General features: G+C 50.4%; 4 protein-coding genes across 4 annotated transcripts; 3 read left to right on the top strand and 1 right to left on the bottom strand.

The window, feature by feature from the left end:
- Positions 1-47: 47 nt before the first annotated feature.
- Positions 48-587, top strand: N7533_010433 (uncharacterized protein; the record flags this gene model as incomplete). Its single annotated transcript, XM_057107083.1, has 2 exons — positions 48-92; positions 267-587. The coding sequence occupies 2 exons, from the start codon at positions 48-50 to the stop codon at positions 585-587; spliced, it is 366 nt and encodes a 121-aa protein (XP_056956300.1).
- Positions 588-1,137: 550 nt separating this feature from the next.
- On the top strand, positions 1,138-2,370 carry N7533_010434 (fungal specific transcription factor domain-containing protein; the record flags this gene model as incomplete). The annotated part of the gene is made up of 1 exon (XM_057107084.1): positions 1,138-2,370. One exon carries the CDS (start codon positions 1,138-1,140, stop codon positions 2,368-2,370), a length of 1,233 nt encoding a protein of 410 aa, XP_056956301.1.
- A 1,185-nt stretch (positions 2,371-3,555) lies between these two features.
- Positions 3,556-8,061, top strand: N7533_010435 (uncharacterized protein; the record flags this gene model as incomplete). The annotated part of the gene is made up of 4 exons (XM_057107085.1): positions 3,556-3,609; positions 3,695-7,382; positions 7,487-7,677; positions 7,720-8,061. 4 exons carry the CDS (start codon positions 3,556-3,558, stop codon positions 8,059-8,061), a joined length of 4,275 nt encoding a protein of 1,424 aa, XP_056956302.1.
- A 1,471-nt stretch (positions 8,062-9,532) lies between these two features.
- Positions 9,533-9,814, bottom strand: N7533_010436 (uncharacterized protein; the record flags this gene model as incomplete). The annotated part of the gene is made up of 1 exon (XM_057107086.1): positions 9,533-9,814. The coding sequence occupies one exon, from the start codon at positions 9,812-9,814 to the stop codon at positions 9,533-9,535; it is 282 nt and encodes a 93-aa protein (XP_056956303.1).
- Between the last annotated feature and the right edge of the window lie 1,872 nt (positions 9,815-11,686).

The following is an 11,686-nucleotide window of genomic DNA, read 5'->3' on the forward strand; positions in this document are numbered from 1 at the left end:
TTGAAGGGTCGTGGATTCACTGACCTCCCGGAGGCCGGATAGTCATCATGTCCCAGGGATCTGCGATGAGTCCGACCGGGCGCAAAAATAGAGTACGAAAAGGAACCCATAGTTGCAGAGAATGTATGTTCGCAATATGATTGATTTTTGACTCGGTCGCTTATCATTTCCCAGGCCGGCGCCGCAAAGTACGTTGTCGATTTGCGAAGCCAGATGACATTGTTTGTGTTACCTGTACTGCCAGGGGAACCCCTTGTTATAGCCAGGACTCCATCAAAACCCCAACTTCTTGTTTGCCCCGGAAGCAGCAGCAGGATGGTGAGGTAATGGACCGACTGCAAAGGCTGGAGGCAGCTATGGAGAGCCTGATTGGGGAAATTCGACTGTCCAGGGAAACGAGTGGAATGCATTCTACCCCAACAGTCGACTTTGGAAACGATTTGCCAGTGTTCTCTAAGTCTCCGGCTATCGATGACGTCCTAGAAGCCAGAACTGTGAAAGAAACGCCCACGGCAGCCATTTTCAGTATCCGCGACATGCTAGATCAGCACTCTAGGGGGGCCCTCGGCTTCCCACCAAAGACTTAACATCAACAAACCGACAACTAGCTTTCAAGACTCGAGACACAGAGATGTTTGCAAAGTACTATTCAATCTTTTTCCGCCCCAACAGGTTATGAGCGATCTGGTATCAGCAAGTCCCGGATCGAATTTTGTCTCAACCTTCTTTTACCCTCAACATGAAGTCTTGCAGGGGAATTTTCAGAAGCCAACAGACCTTGCTATACGACCCCCGGAAAACAGCAACCCTGTAGTTCTCGCTAAGCACCTTCTTCAGCTCATGATTTGCGTTCAACACCTCCAGCCCGGTTGCGATTCTTTGACTCTTGAAGATCGAGAGTCTCTCAAAAGGTCTGCCGTGAATGTCGTTACCACAGTATCAGAAGTTGTTCTTTCTAGGGATGATATATGTGTTTCAATCCAGGGTTTAGAGTGTTTTCTGCTGCTGGCTATCTTTCAGCTCAATGCTGGCAATCTACGACGTAGCTGGCTGACAGTTCGTCGAGCTCTGAACATATCCCAGATCCTAGGTTTGGATGATGGGATTATTACGAACCTGCAAAAATCCGATAAAAATATGCCATCAGCAGCTAATAGCTCGACTCAATGGCTCTGGCACCGTGTGCTATTCTTTGATCGCTATCTGTCACTCCTCCTTGGTCTACCACCGGGAACCAAAAACGACCCCTTTGAAAACCTTTCGGACTCAGAAAACTATACGCCCATGGATAATCTCGAAAGAAACTACACTGTTCTTACTGGGCTCATTATTGAGAGAAATTCGATGAAGACTAGCAATAAGGTATTTGCATCTACACAACTCATAGACTGCAAATTTGATGCGGTGGCTGAAGAGATGGGCACTGAGTGGTGGGAGTCTACTCGCCCACACATGATCGGCTCAACCTTCGAAAGGATCAGCAGCATCTCTCAGACTTTGCTGCAAATTCATCACTACACGCTGAATGTCTTTCTACATTTACCACACTTATTCCAGCGAGACTCTGGTCTCAGGTCTCAAACCCCTCGCTTTAGATATAGCCGGGACATTTGCGCAACGGCCAGTCGCTCGATCTTGCGATTATTCATCCCATATCGCAACCTCAATTCTTCAGCAACTGCCTGTCGGCATGTCGACCACAGCGCTCTAATTGGGGCCATGACCTTGCTCCTGGCATATCTAGCGGACGAACCGCCCCACGTCGAGGAAAATCATACGCCTGCGACCCAGCGGCAAGAGGATAGCCGACTTTTGGATAGTGTCCAAGCTAGATTTCAAGTCCTTGCAAGGGAAAATGACGATGCAATCTGCCACGAAACATCGAATGTTATCAATCAATTGATGCCTATTGTTACTTGGCCTGAAAAAGGCGCACTTGAAAGCCACGGAGATCAGATCTCACAGACCATACCACCTATCAAACTTGACGTGCCATATATCGGAGTCATTACAATTAGACCGTGTGTCCTTGATGCGACCAGCATAAACATCGAACGACCAGTGTCTCCTAGCATACAGGGATGGGTTCCTGACCAACAATCTGGTTTCCCTGGAGTGAATGTCACAAATGACCAAAATGAGCTGCAGTCGGCAGATAATCTAACCAATCAGCAGATATCTACTTTTCATGATGTTTATACTACTTCATCTTCTACAATGGTCTCATCAAACGAAAATGATATAATTACTACTGAATCGTCGATATTTCCGAGCGTCTTTGCGGATACAATGGAGTGGTCGTTACAAGGAATTGATACAAACTTTTGGAATTTGGTTCAAGAGGGAATTGAGCCTGGGATTTTCCTTTGATTATCAAGTCTTCCATATATAGATTTATGATATCTACCACTTGAACTTGACTCGGAAGCTACTAGTAACTTCGATCTTAAAGGACGAGGTAGTAAAAGTCTTTACTACTTAGACTTCGGCAATGGGTCCAAATGGGTACAAAAAACCCATATTGTGCATAAATTTGAGGCTTGGCATGGATAATTCAGCTTACTGATCTTTGTAATTTTGATATGTCTTCTCTGATTCAGGACTTCATGGCTGTATAGTTACAGTCTCTTCTTAAATATATTTTTTAAAATCAGCAGAAGAATCTTTGAATCAAATGATTTATTATTTTCAGATCAAATCTTTAAATTTAGGTAGTAGTGGTGCTATTTTTTTAGTATGTAATGTTTTGGCTGTTTTGATGCTTAACCTTGGAAGAACATAGATGATATGTTCTATTCGGGATTGTTGCGGAGAGCCCCTCCCCCCCTTGCGTCAGATACACAATATTCCGTGCTTGTAATCGCACACAGATATTGCTCGTATCTCCTCTCCTTCGAAAGGAACATCGCCGTTTCGAAGGAGAGTTGGGCTCTCTTCGCAGCGGTTTCTTCCCGCCCACCGCAGAACCCCTCATGTATGTACTAAGTATGCTTCCGCATAGCTTTGCTTCCTCCTGAAATATACGGAGTGCTACGGGCCCGCCTGCAGCCCTCGCGGCGCTGTAGTCTTCTGTCAAGGAGACCTACATCACCATGTTCAGACTGCAGGTGCCCCGTACGGGCCAAAAACATCTCACGCGTCTCCATTGTAGCAATGTAGCAATGGTTGGAATATTATATAAGACTCTTATATAGATTGTTCGACCCCATTAAGACTCTTATATAGATTGTTCGACCCCATGTGACCTTCCCCTCACGTGAGGACGTGACGACTGCGTCGCGGTTAGCGTGCTTGGGGGGGACTTGCGCTTTTCGGTGCTCCTCCTCCATGGATCATCCATGGGGCTGTTGCTGTCTCGATTTGCTGGCGAACCTGGTGCGGCAGTCTGTGGTCGGCCCCAGGCCCCCCTCCTGCATTGAGGCCTGACGAGCCGCATGAGGCCTTGGGCGTCCGCCGCTGGCGCTCCCTCCGTTTCTACTGAATACATACCCCGCCCTGCTTCCATGATCCTTCTCGCTACGCGTCGGGGAAAGACCCCTACGCCTTCAACGGATCATGTTTCTGACTGCTGATGGCGTCCATGTCAGGGGAGCGGGCTTTGTGTTCTCGGTGCGCCCATCCCTGGCAGTCCAGTCGATATAAAACTTGCTCTCGCTGTCGGGAGCTTCGACGGTACCGGCTATCCACGTCCCAGAACCTTGCTCCTACTGCGATACCATCTTCGCTGCCTGCTGCTCCTGCTGTTCGTCCGTCGTTTGCAGACGCCGTCCTGTCTGGCCAACGTGTGTTCTGCTCGGGCTGTGCACGGCCCTGGCAGTCGGCTCAGTATAGGCTCTGTGAGGACTGCCGACACAGGGCTCGAATGAGGCGGCGCCGACGACTGCCTCTACATGCTTCTGTTAACCCCGTACCGCAAGGGCGGCCCACGCTTCCTTATATCGCTGATTCGCCTATTATCCAAGTGCAAACTATATGGTGGAAACACCTTGCCCAGGCTGTAGTCCGGCCCTTCTCTCAGGACTGGTCAAAAGACTGCTCCTTCTGCGGTATTCGCCTTCTTTCCACTGAGGCTGACGGCTGGTGCTGTCGGCGCGGCCGCAGACACTTACCTCACTTACCACCATTCGCGCCAGCCGTTCAGTCTCTTCTAGACCAGTATCAGGGCCGTCTGTCTTCTATCAGCCGTCGGCTAAACAACCTATTTGCCTTCTCCGCCATCGGCACCGCTGGTCAATTCGTTCGTTTCCAAGGTCAGGCGAACGTCGTCCTAGAAGGCCGTGTCTACCACCGTTTGCTGGACGTCGCGGATACAGGTCACAGCATGCACTGGTTTCTTTATGACGAGTCCGAACGAGGTCTACGTGCAAGGGATTATGACGTTCCCAGTGACATTCTAAATGGGATTCGCGATTTCCTGGGTCTGGTCAATCCCTATGTGCGGACCTTGCGGCACGCCGTCAGTCAGGTCCCTGACCAAACCGTCGCCCTTGCTGTTGAGCTTTCCACCCTGCCTGCGGGGGGTGAGCTCGCTGCAGTCATCACTATAGAAAATCTCCGCCAGGTAGCCCCACGACAGGTCGTCTTTTACAGGAGAGGCGGCCAGCAGCCACGCTTCGTTCCCACCCTATCTTGCCACTACGAGCCACTGCAATATCCACTCCTCTTTCCACATGGCACGTTAGGTTGGGGCTTTCTCGACGACTCCCGAAAAAACATACCTTGCACGCAGATCCAATGGTACCGCCACCTATTCCTGGGCGAGCCCCGCATGCGGACTTTTGGCCGTTTAGCATGTGAGTATGCTGTGGACATGTTTTCCCGGACGGAGGAGGAGCGCCTGCATTATCTCAAACGTGGCCGACGCTTGCAAGCTGTAGGCATGGATGAGGCTCCGAATCCTGACTTCCCCGACCTCTTCGAGAATAAAATCCCTGCCGGTTTCATGGGGTCCCGGGCCTGGGCTTCGGACCAGGTCGCCGACTCCCTCGCGATCGCCCGACAGCTGGCCAAGCCGTCACTGTTCCTCACCATGACGACCAATCCCAACTGGCCCGAGATTCAGTCCCAGTTGCTCGCAGGCCAGCATTTCACAGACATCCCTGCCGTGGTGTGCCGTGCATTCCACGGACGGCTCTGTGGCTTGAAGGCCTTTATCAGGGAGAAATTCGGAGGTCTCCTGTACGAGATATGCGTGACAGAGTTCCAGAAACGGGGTTTACCACACGCGCATCTGGTCGTCAAGCTCCAACACGAATTACCTTTGGCCCAGCTGGACGGTTTTATCTGCGCCGAGCTGCCAGATCCCGAGGAGGACCCGACCCTACATACAGCCGTCTGCAGATTCCACATGCACTCGCAGAACCACTTGGACCGGCCCACGTCACGCTGCAATCGAGAGGGCCGCTGCATTTACGAGTACCCCCAGCCTATCAACAACCGGACTTATATGGATGATCTCGGTCGTGTCCATTACCGCCGACGCAAGCAGGAAGATCGATGGGTGACTCCTCATATACCAGCCCTAGTGCACCTACTCGACTGCCATATCTACGCGGATGTATGCTCTACAGCGACGATCTTCCTCTACCTCTTCAAGTACCTCTTCAAAGGACCTGATCGGGCGCGCTTTGGTATTCGGACCCTCCACGATGATCGGGCAGACGGCGAGGAAGACCAAGTAGATGAGTTTAGAGACTATATGAACGCCCGTTACCTCTCTTCGTCCGAGGCGGTCTACCGGATCCTCAACTTCCATACTGTCTCCAAACGTCCTGGTGTCCGCTGCCTCTCTGTGCATCTGGAAGGAAAGAATTTGGGGAGGATGTACGATCGAAGCCAACCGGGTTACTCCGAGATGAGCGACCTACTGTGGTACTTCAAACGTCCATCAACGGAGCCTTTCTCGGGCTTGAAGTATACCGAGCTCTTCAGCCTTTACTACCTGGAGACGGTACCGCTGAATGTTGCACTGGACAGCGGTCAAACTCTCATTACTACTGTCACCACCGAAAAGGGGCTATCCCAAAAGGTGTTGCGCCGCCGGGTCCGTCGGCCTATTGTCGCCCGACTTCAGACCGTTCCACTTCGTCTGAAGGAAACGTTTTACCTGCGCGCCCTACTCCAGGTGCGACCTGCGAGCAACTTCGAAGATGCCCGCACTATCCGGGGACACTGCTATCCCACATACCAGGGGGCTGCCACTGTGCTGGGACTCTTCCAGGATGACCATGAGGCCGTGTACGCGATGAATGAAGCGATCGCAGCCTACAGCCGCCCCTCCCAACTCCGCTTTCTCTTTACCCAGCTTCTGGCTGACCTCCCGTTTCCAGCTGTGGAGCTATGGGCCCGATTCCAGAGCGACCTCTGCGCTGACTACAGACTACGCCACCCCACAGCCCACGCTACGGACCTTGCCTTGCAAGACCTAGCTCGCTATCTGGCAGCACAGGGATCCTCCTTAACACAGTGTGGCCTACCAGAACCCGCTCGACATTGCGCGGAGGTGGATTTGGAACTTAGCTTCTTCGCGAACCAACTATCATCCATCCGCATGACAAGTGACGAGGCGTACTGTAGGATGAACTGGGGTCAGAAAGGCATCTTCGATCATCTCCTGGGCCAGTTGGACGTTGGGGGCTGCTACTTCGTCGACGGCCGTGCGGGTCGCGGGAAGACATTTTTGATAAGTGCCATGTGTGATCGCATCAGGGCAGACGAGCGCATCGTCTGCGTGACTGGAACGACTGCCCTCAGCGTCATCCATTACGAGCGCGGTCGCACGGCCCACTCTGCCTTTGGTATTCCCGTTCAAGAATCCGACGTGGGCTTGGTATCAAAGATCAGCACTCACTCAGGTCGCGCGGAGCTCCTACGCCAGGCCTCACTCCTGATCTGGGAGGAGCTTCCTATGGTGAAGAAGGCGGTCGTGGAGTGTGCAGACCACCTCCTTCAAGATATTATGAGCAATGACCTTCCATTCGGAGGAAAACTCCTCATTGGGCTAGGGGACTTTCGCCAGGTGGCACCGGTCGTCCGCGGCAGTTCTGGGCCTACAGCAACCCTCAACAGCTCTATTCGCACCTCCACGCTCTGGAACCACTTCAAGGTCCTGCGGCTGACCAGTCCAGTCCGACAGGCCGGGGATCCGGTATACGCAAGATGGGTAGATCAGGTAGGAGATGGTTTACATCCCTTTGAAACAAGTGTGCCACTCCGTCACTTGCAGCATCTTGACGACCTTAACGCTGCGGCAGACTTCCTCTTCCCACAAGATTCCGTCTCCACCTCCGCTGCTGCCGTCCAACGCGCTTTCCTTAGCCCGTTCAATGCCCGCGTTGATCTGTTTAATAGGCTTATCTTGGAACGGTTACCGGGGCGTGCAGGTATTCCCATTTTTGCTAGTGACATTTCCGTGTAATCTGATGCCATTCGCTTGGTGGCAAGACTCACCTTTCGCGCTCTCCTGGCTAACCCTACGCTGCGCCAGAAACCTATTACAGTCATGATACGATTAAAGAACTAGACGATTACGCCTTCAATCTTCCCACAGGGGCAGAGGCGGATCTTCTCTCGGTATTGAACGAGCCCGGAGTACCTTCGTATGAGCTCTCGCTCAAGATTGGCGCCGTCGCTAGCGTGATGCGGAATCTCTCCCTTGAGAAGAATTTAGTCAAAAACGTGAGGGTCCAGGTAATTAACTTGCTACCAAATGTGGTACAGGTGCGGTTACTGCAACGGGCATGCACGCCAGATACCCAGTCGCCGACGTTCTACCTCCCACGGATCACATTTGAGTTCCGGCCTCACCGTGCAAATTGGACGGTGCAACGGCGACAATTTCCCCTGCGTCTAGCTTATGCCACCACCTTCAATAGCTGTCAGGGACTCACCTTGGAACGCGTTGTTTTAGATCTCACACTGCCAGTGTTCGCCCATGGGCAACTTTACACTAGCTTATCCCGCGTCCGCTCTGCCGTTGACATGCGTATTCTCCGAGACCCCAATGAGATAGATCAAGACACTCCTAACGTCGTTTATCACGAATTGTTACTGCCTCTCTAAGTGCGAATAATGGAGGGAGAGTCGACTCTGGTGCAGCCGCCATGCAACGTTGGAGAATCACGTATGTAGAGCCTAATAGAGGGAACCTTTTGTGGCACAGCATCCGTACTATCTTACTTACCGAGCCCCGTGGCAGCGGCCGAAGGCCGCTGCCAACGCGACTCGTAGAGGAGTAATTTTATTGGGGTTGCCTCACGTGATATCTACACCGACACTACTGAAGGTTTCTTCCCCTCGTAAAACTTCCTTGCAAGAGTTGGTTGCTTGTCTCTGTAGCTATCCCGAAACCGCTCACGCAGTCAGGACTCGATTTGTCTCTGCCTTCCCTCTGTACATAGAATCCACTACGATACATACACATTGCCTCCCTACTGTTGTAGTTCAGAGGTATGAATTGTGTGGTTATTCGGAGGGAAACATTAGGCTATATATATACAACGTGAAGAACATCAATTTGGTTCTTCGTATAGATATCTCGAGATTAATTCCGATGGTTCGGCTTGGTTCCTGATCTGCTGCAGCCTTATATCACAACAAACTGCGTCGATGGCTATGTCCGAATCAGCAAATTCCTACTCCCATTCCAGAAAAACTACTCCCTTGACATCTTCATTTGACAACACTGCACATATGCACCATATTAATACAGGAGAATATTTACACGAAAACAGGAGAAGCGGCTAGCCATGCTCGCTGAACTTGACAGCGCGCATCTCGTTTTCTAAAGCGGTATAACGATTTAGGTTGATTGCATCATATTTAGCGCCGAGGGGGAACCAAAAATTCAGTTGAATTGCAATGGGATACTAATAGGTATTGCACTGTATTCCATCCCTTCACTCAAAACGACAGTGGCCGAGAACAAGATCGATCTTGGCCGTGACATGAGTCTCGGCATCCCAACCCCAAATGGGACGGGGTTTGGGGTATGATTCTTGGACCCCAGATGGAATCTTGCTGAAGATTACATCACATATCTACGCAAATACTACCTGGACACTTCATTGACATTTTGAAATAGTCAAAGTTCGTACACTGGGGTCGATAAGGTAGGCTACCGTTCGCTGATGTCCTACCTTTATACGGAAGAAACGGTTGTGTTCACAAGGAGCCGCCATCATAGCGCCTGATCATAATCTCGAGGTCATAGAATTGCAACAGGTGCAGGTGGGACCGATGGACCGATATTCAATGCATGTCACAGACTCAGGGGGGTTGATAGCATTTATCAAGCTATTAGCTCGGATTCAAGGTCATCTATAACGGCCCAAAAACAGCGATGGAACAACGACAGCAACAAACCTCTATGATGTCAAATTTTGTGTTCGCCTGCATGCTTTTTCTGCGGGCCACGGGGGGTAATAAAATCATTCGTCTATCCATATTCTGTACACCTACATGGATATCCTGTGCTCTAACATTATTACCGAGCATTATATCTGACGAACCCCACATGGAACTCCACTGAGTTTCAAAGTGCCTGTGGTTTGCCACCCGTCAGTCTGGGTGAAAGTTGGTTCTTCTCTTTGAGGTCCGGCGGTCCATTGATCGGTCTGGAACCGCGTCGTTCATGCGACCAGTCCTTTCCATCGATCTGGAACCGCGTCATTCGTCCGACCAGTCCTTGCCATCGCAAGATATAATTTGTGGTCTGGTAAATCGTTCGTGCTGGTTTCGGACAGCTCTGCGTCAGCCGACCTGTTAGAGCAGTTGCGACTGTGGTGCCCGGGAGCCCCCGGGAGGCCCTCCCCATGGTGACATCAATAAACCCCGAGACTAATATAAGGCAATGGAATGTGGACGACTTTGTGCGGAACGTAAATTATTCTACATTTCTCAAGTCCTTCGTCTACTATCTACGATAATATCATTAACTGCACAGACCCCTGTAAGCCATCTCTACCGTTTATGGATCTTGGTTCTCATGCGAAAACTTTCACTTCTAGCACCTACCGTGATTATGAAATTGTCGACCTAGGCCCTCTATTTCACAACTCTAGGTCCCGCTACCGCCTGGCAGCTTAAGGCCGGATCTCAAACGTGGACCGGCTCCACCGCACAGGGCTGTCGAACCGTGTTCATCCCAAGAGGCGCGCAGATAAGCTGGCGCGGATCCCGTGGAGCCAACACCGTCCAGTTCTTTAATGTCCAGGGCAGCTGCAGCAGAGTGTATCGGACAGTGATGGGCGTGGGGGATATCAATGCGTCGAACAATATTTATGGCTTCGTAGTGAAAGCATGATCAGCATCGGGACTATCATGAGATGAACCGTTAATTGTGTAATAGTTGTTATCACATTTCCCGCGTGCTTAAACTGTGCCTGGCTCTATTCGCTCTAACGACTTCTATTTGCTGTTGACATTAGTTACAGCTTGCTAATTCATCTATTTTCTTGCCCTCTCGTTTCCGTGGTCCTCCCCTATTCATCATTTCAGGGCCGCTGCGCGTGACAACGACAACACGCTGGACTCTGCCTAGATTTCACCTAACTCACTCACTATTGAAGGAAATCTTTGGTGAGATGTGGGCTGTGTGGATCAATCCCAAGCTGCACCATAGCTTGTATCTGCTTGAACAGAGCATTATGCGTTTGGGCTAGTAGGTAGCCAGGATTGAATCATCGCTTGATAGTTATTCATTATTGATGGGGCAATCTTGGAGTAAATAATGCGCTCATTATCGGTTAGTGAAGGTTGCCTCCCCGCCCATCGCAATAACGTACAGACACAAGGTGGTGAATGTTGATACGCATCATCGGTGCTTCTCTGCGGCATTTTCGCGACCGTTTCAACGATACCAACAGTGAGAAAAACAATTCATATGCTGGTCATCAGGAAAAATTCAATGCCTTCGAGTGCTGCATTGAATCAATGATGAAATGTTGAACCAGCTGCAATTGGAGAGTCATCTGTGTTTGTGCCCTCACAATTCACAATGATCATCGCATCGACAAAAGCAGAATGCCCGGCTGGAATGCTATAAATACACTAGCTTTCCCCAACAGAACATTCGGTCTCAAACATCCGTTTGTCACTCTGGGGCAAAGAATATCGACCGCTTTTTGTCTTCGCCAGCAACACTTCTGTATGGACTGGCCTCGAAGCCATGCACTTATAATTAAAATAACCTTTTACATGACACTCGACTGTCATTTTTCGATGCTGATGTCTTCAAACAGCAAGGGAGTGTAGCTGCCCCGTCATTTGAAATCATGCTGACATGGAATATGCTCAAGATCAGTCCTCCTCTACTATCCTTCTAGGAAACCATTTGACGGACCTTGGATGACCTCAAAAATGATCGAAGCTGCGAGCACGGTGAGTTATTAAGTACCTTCGTAAGCTGCCTACTGATGATTAATGATAGATCGAATTCATCCTTACGCAGCCGCTTCGACCTTGCCAGAATGCAGCGAACAGCAATAGCTAACAACGTAAGTTTTTATCAGCGGCAATTTGGAGAGTATTGATCCTGTGCTGACGACTTCCTGCATAATAAGGCAAACTTTCGATCACGAGCCGCTCGATATCCTCCAAGTCAACCTGGTGCGTTGCCTCTGTCTATTCCCATGACCGGTGCATTTTGGATCTCAGTGCAGATTTTATTTACTTGGGGTTTTATCTT

The sequence above is a fragment of the Penicillium manginii genome (assembly GCF_028828005.1).
Source record: "Penicillium manginii strain IBT 31320 chromosome Unknown utg000007l:1.0-2284322.0:1.0-2285126.0, whole genome shotgun sequence".
Taxonomy (NCBI): Eukaryota; Fungi; Ascomycota; class Eurotiomycetes; order Eurotiales; family Aspergillaceae; genus Penicillium; species Penicillium manginii.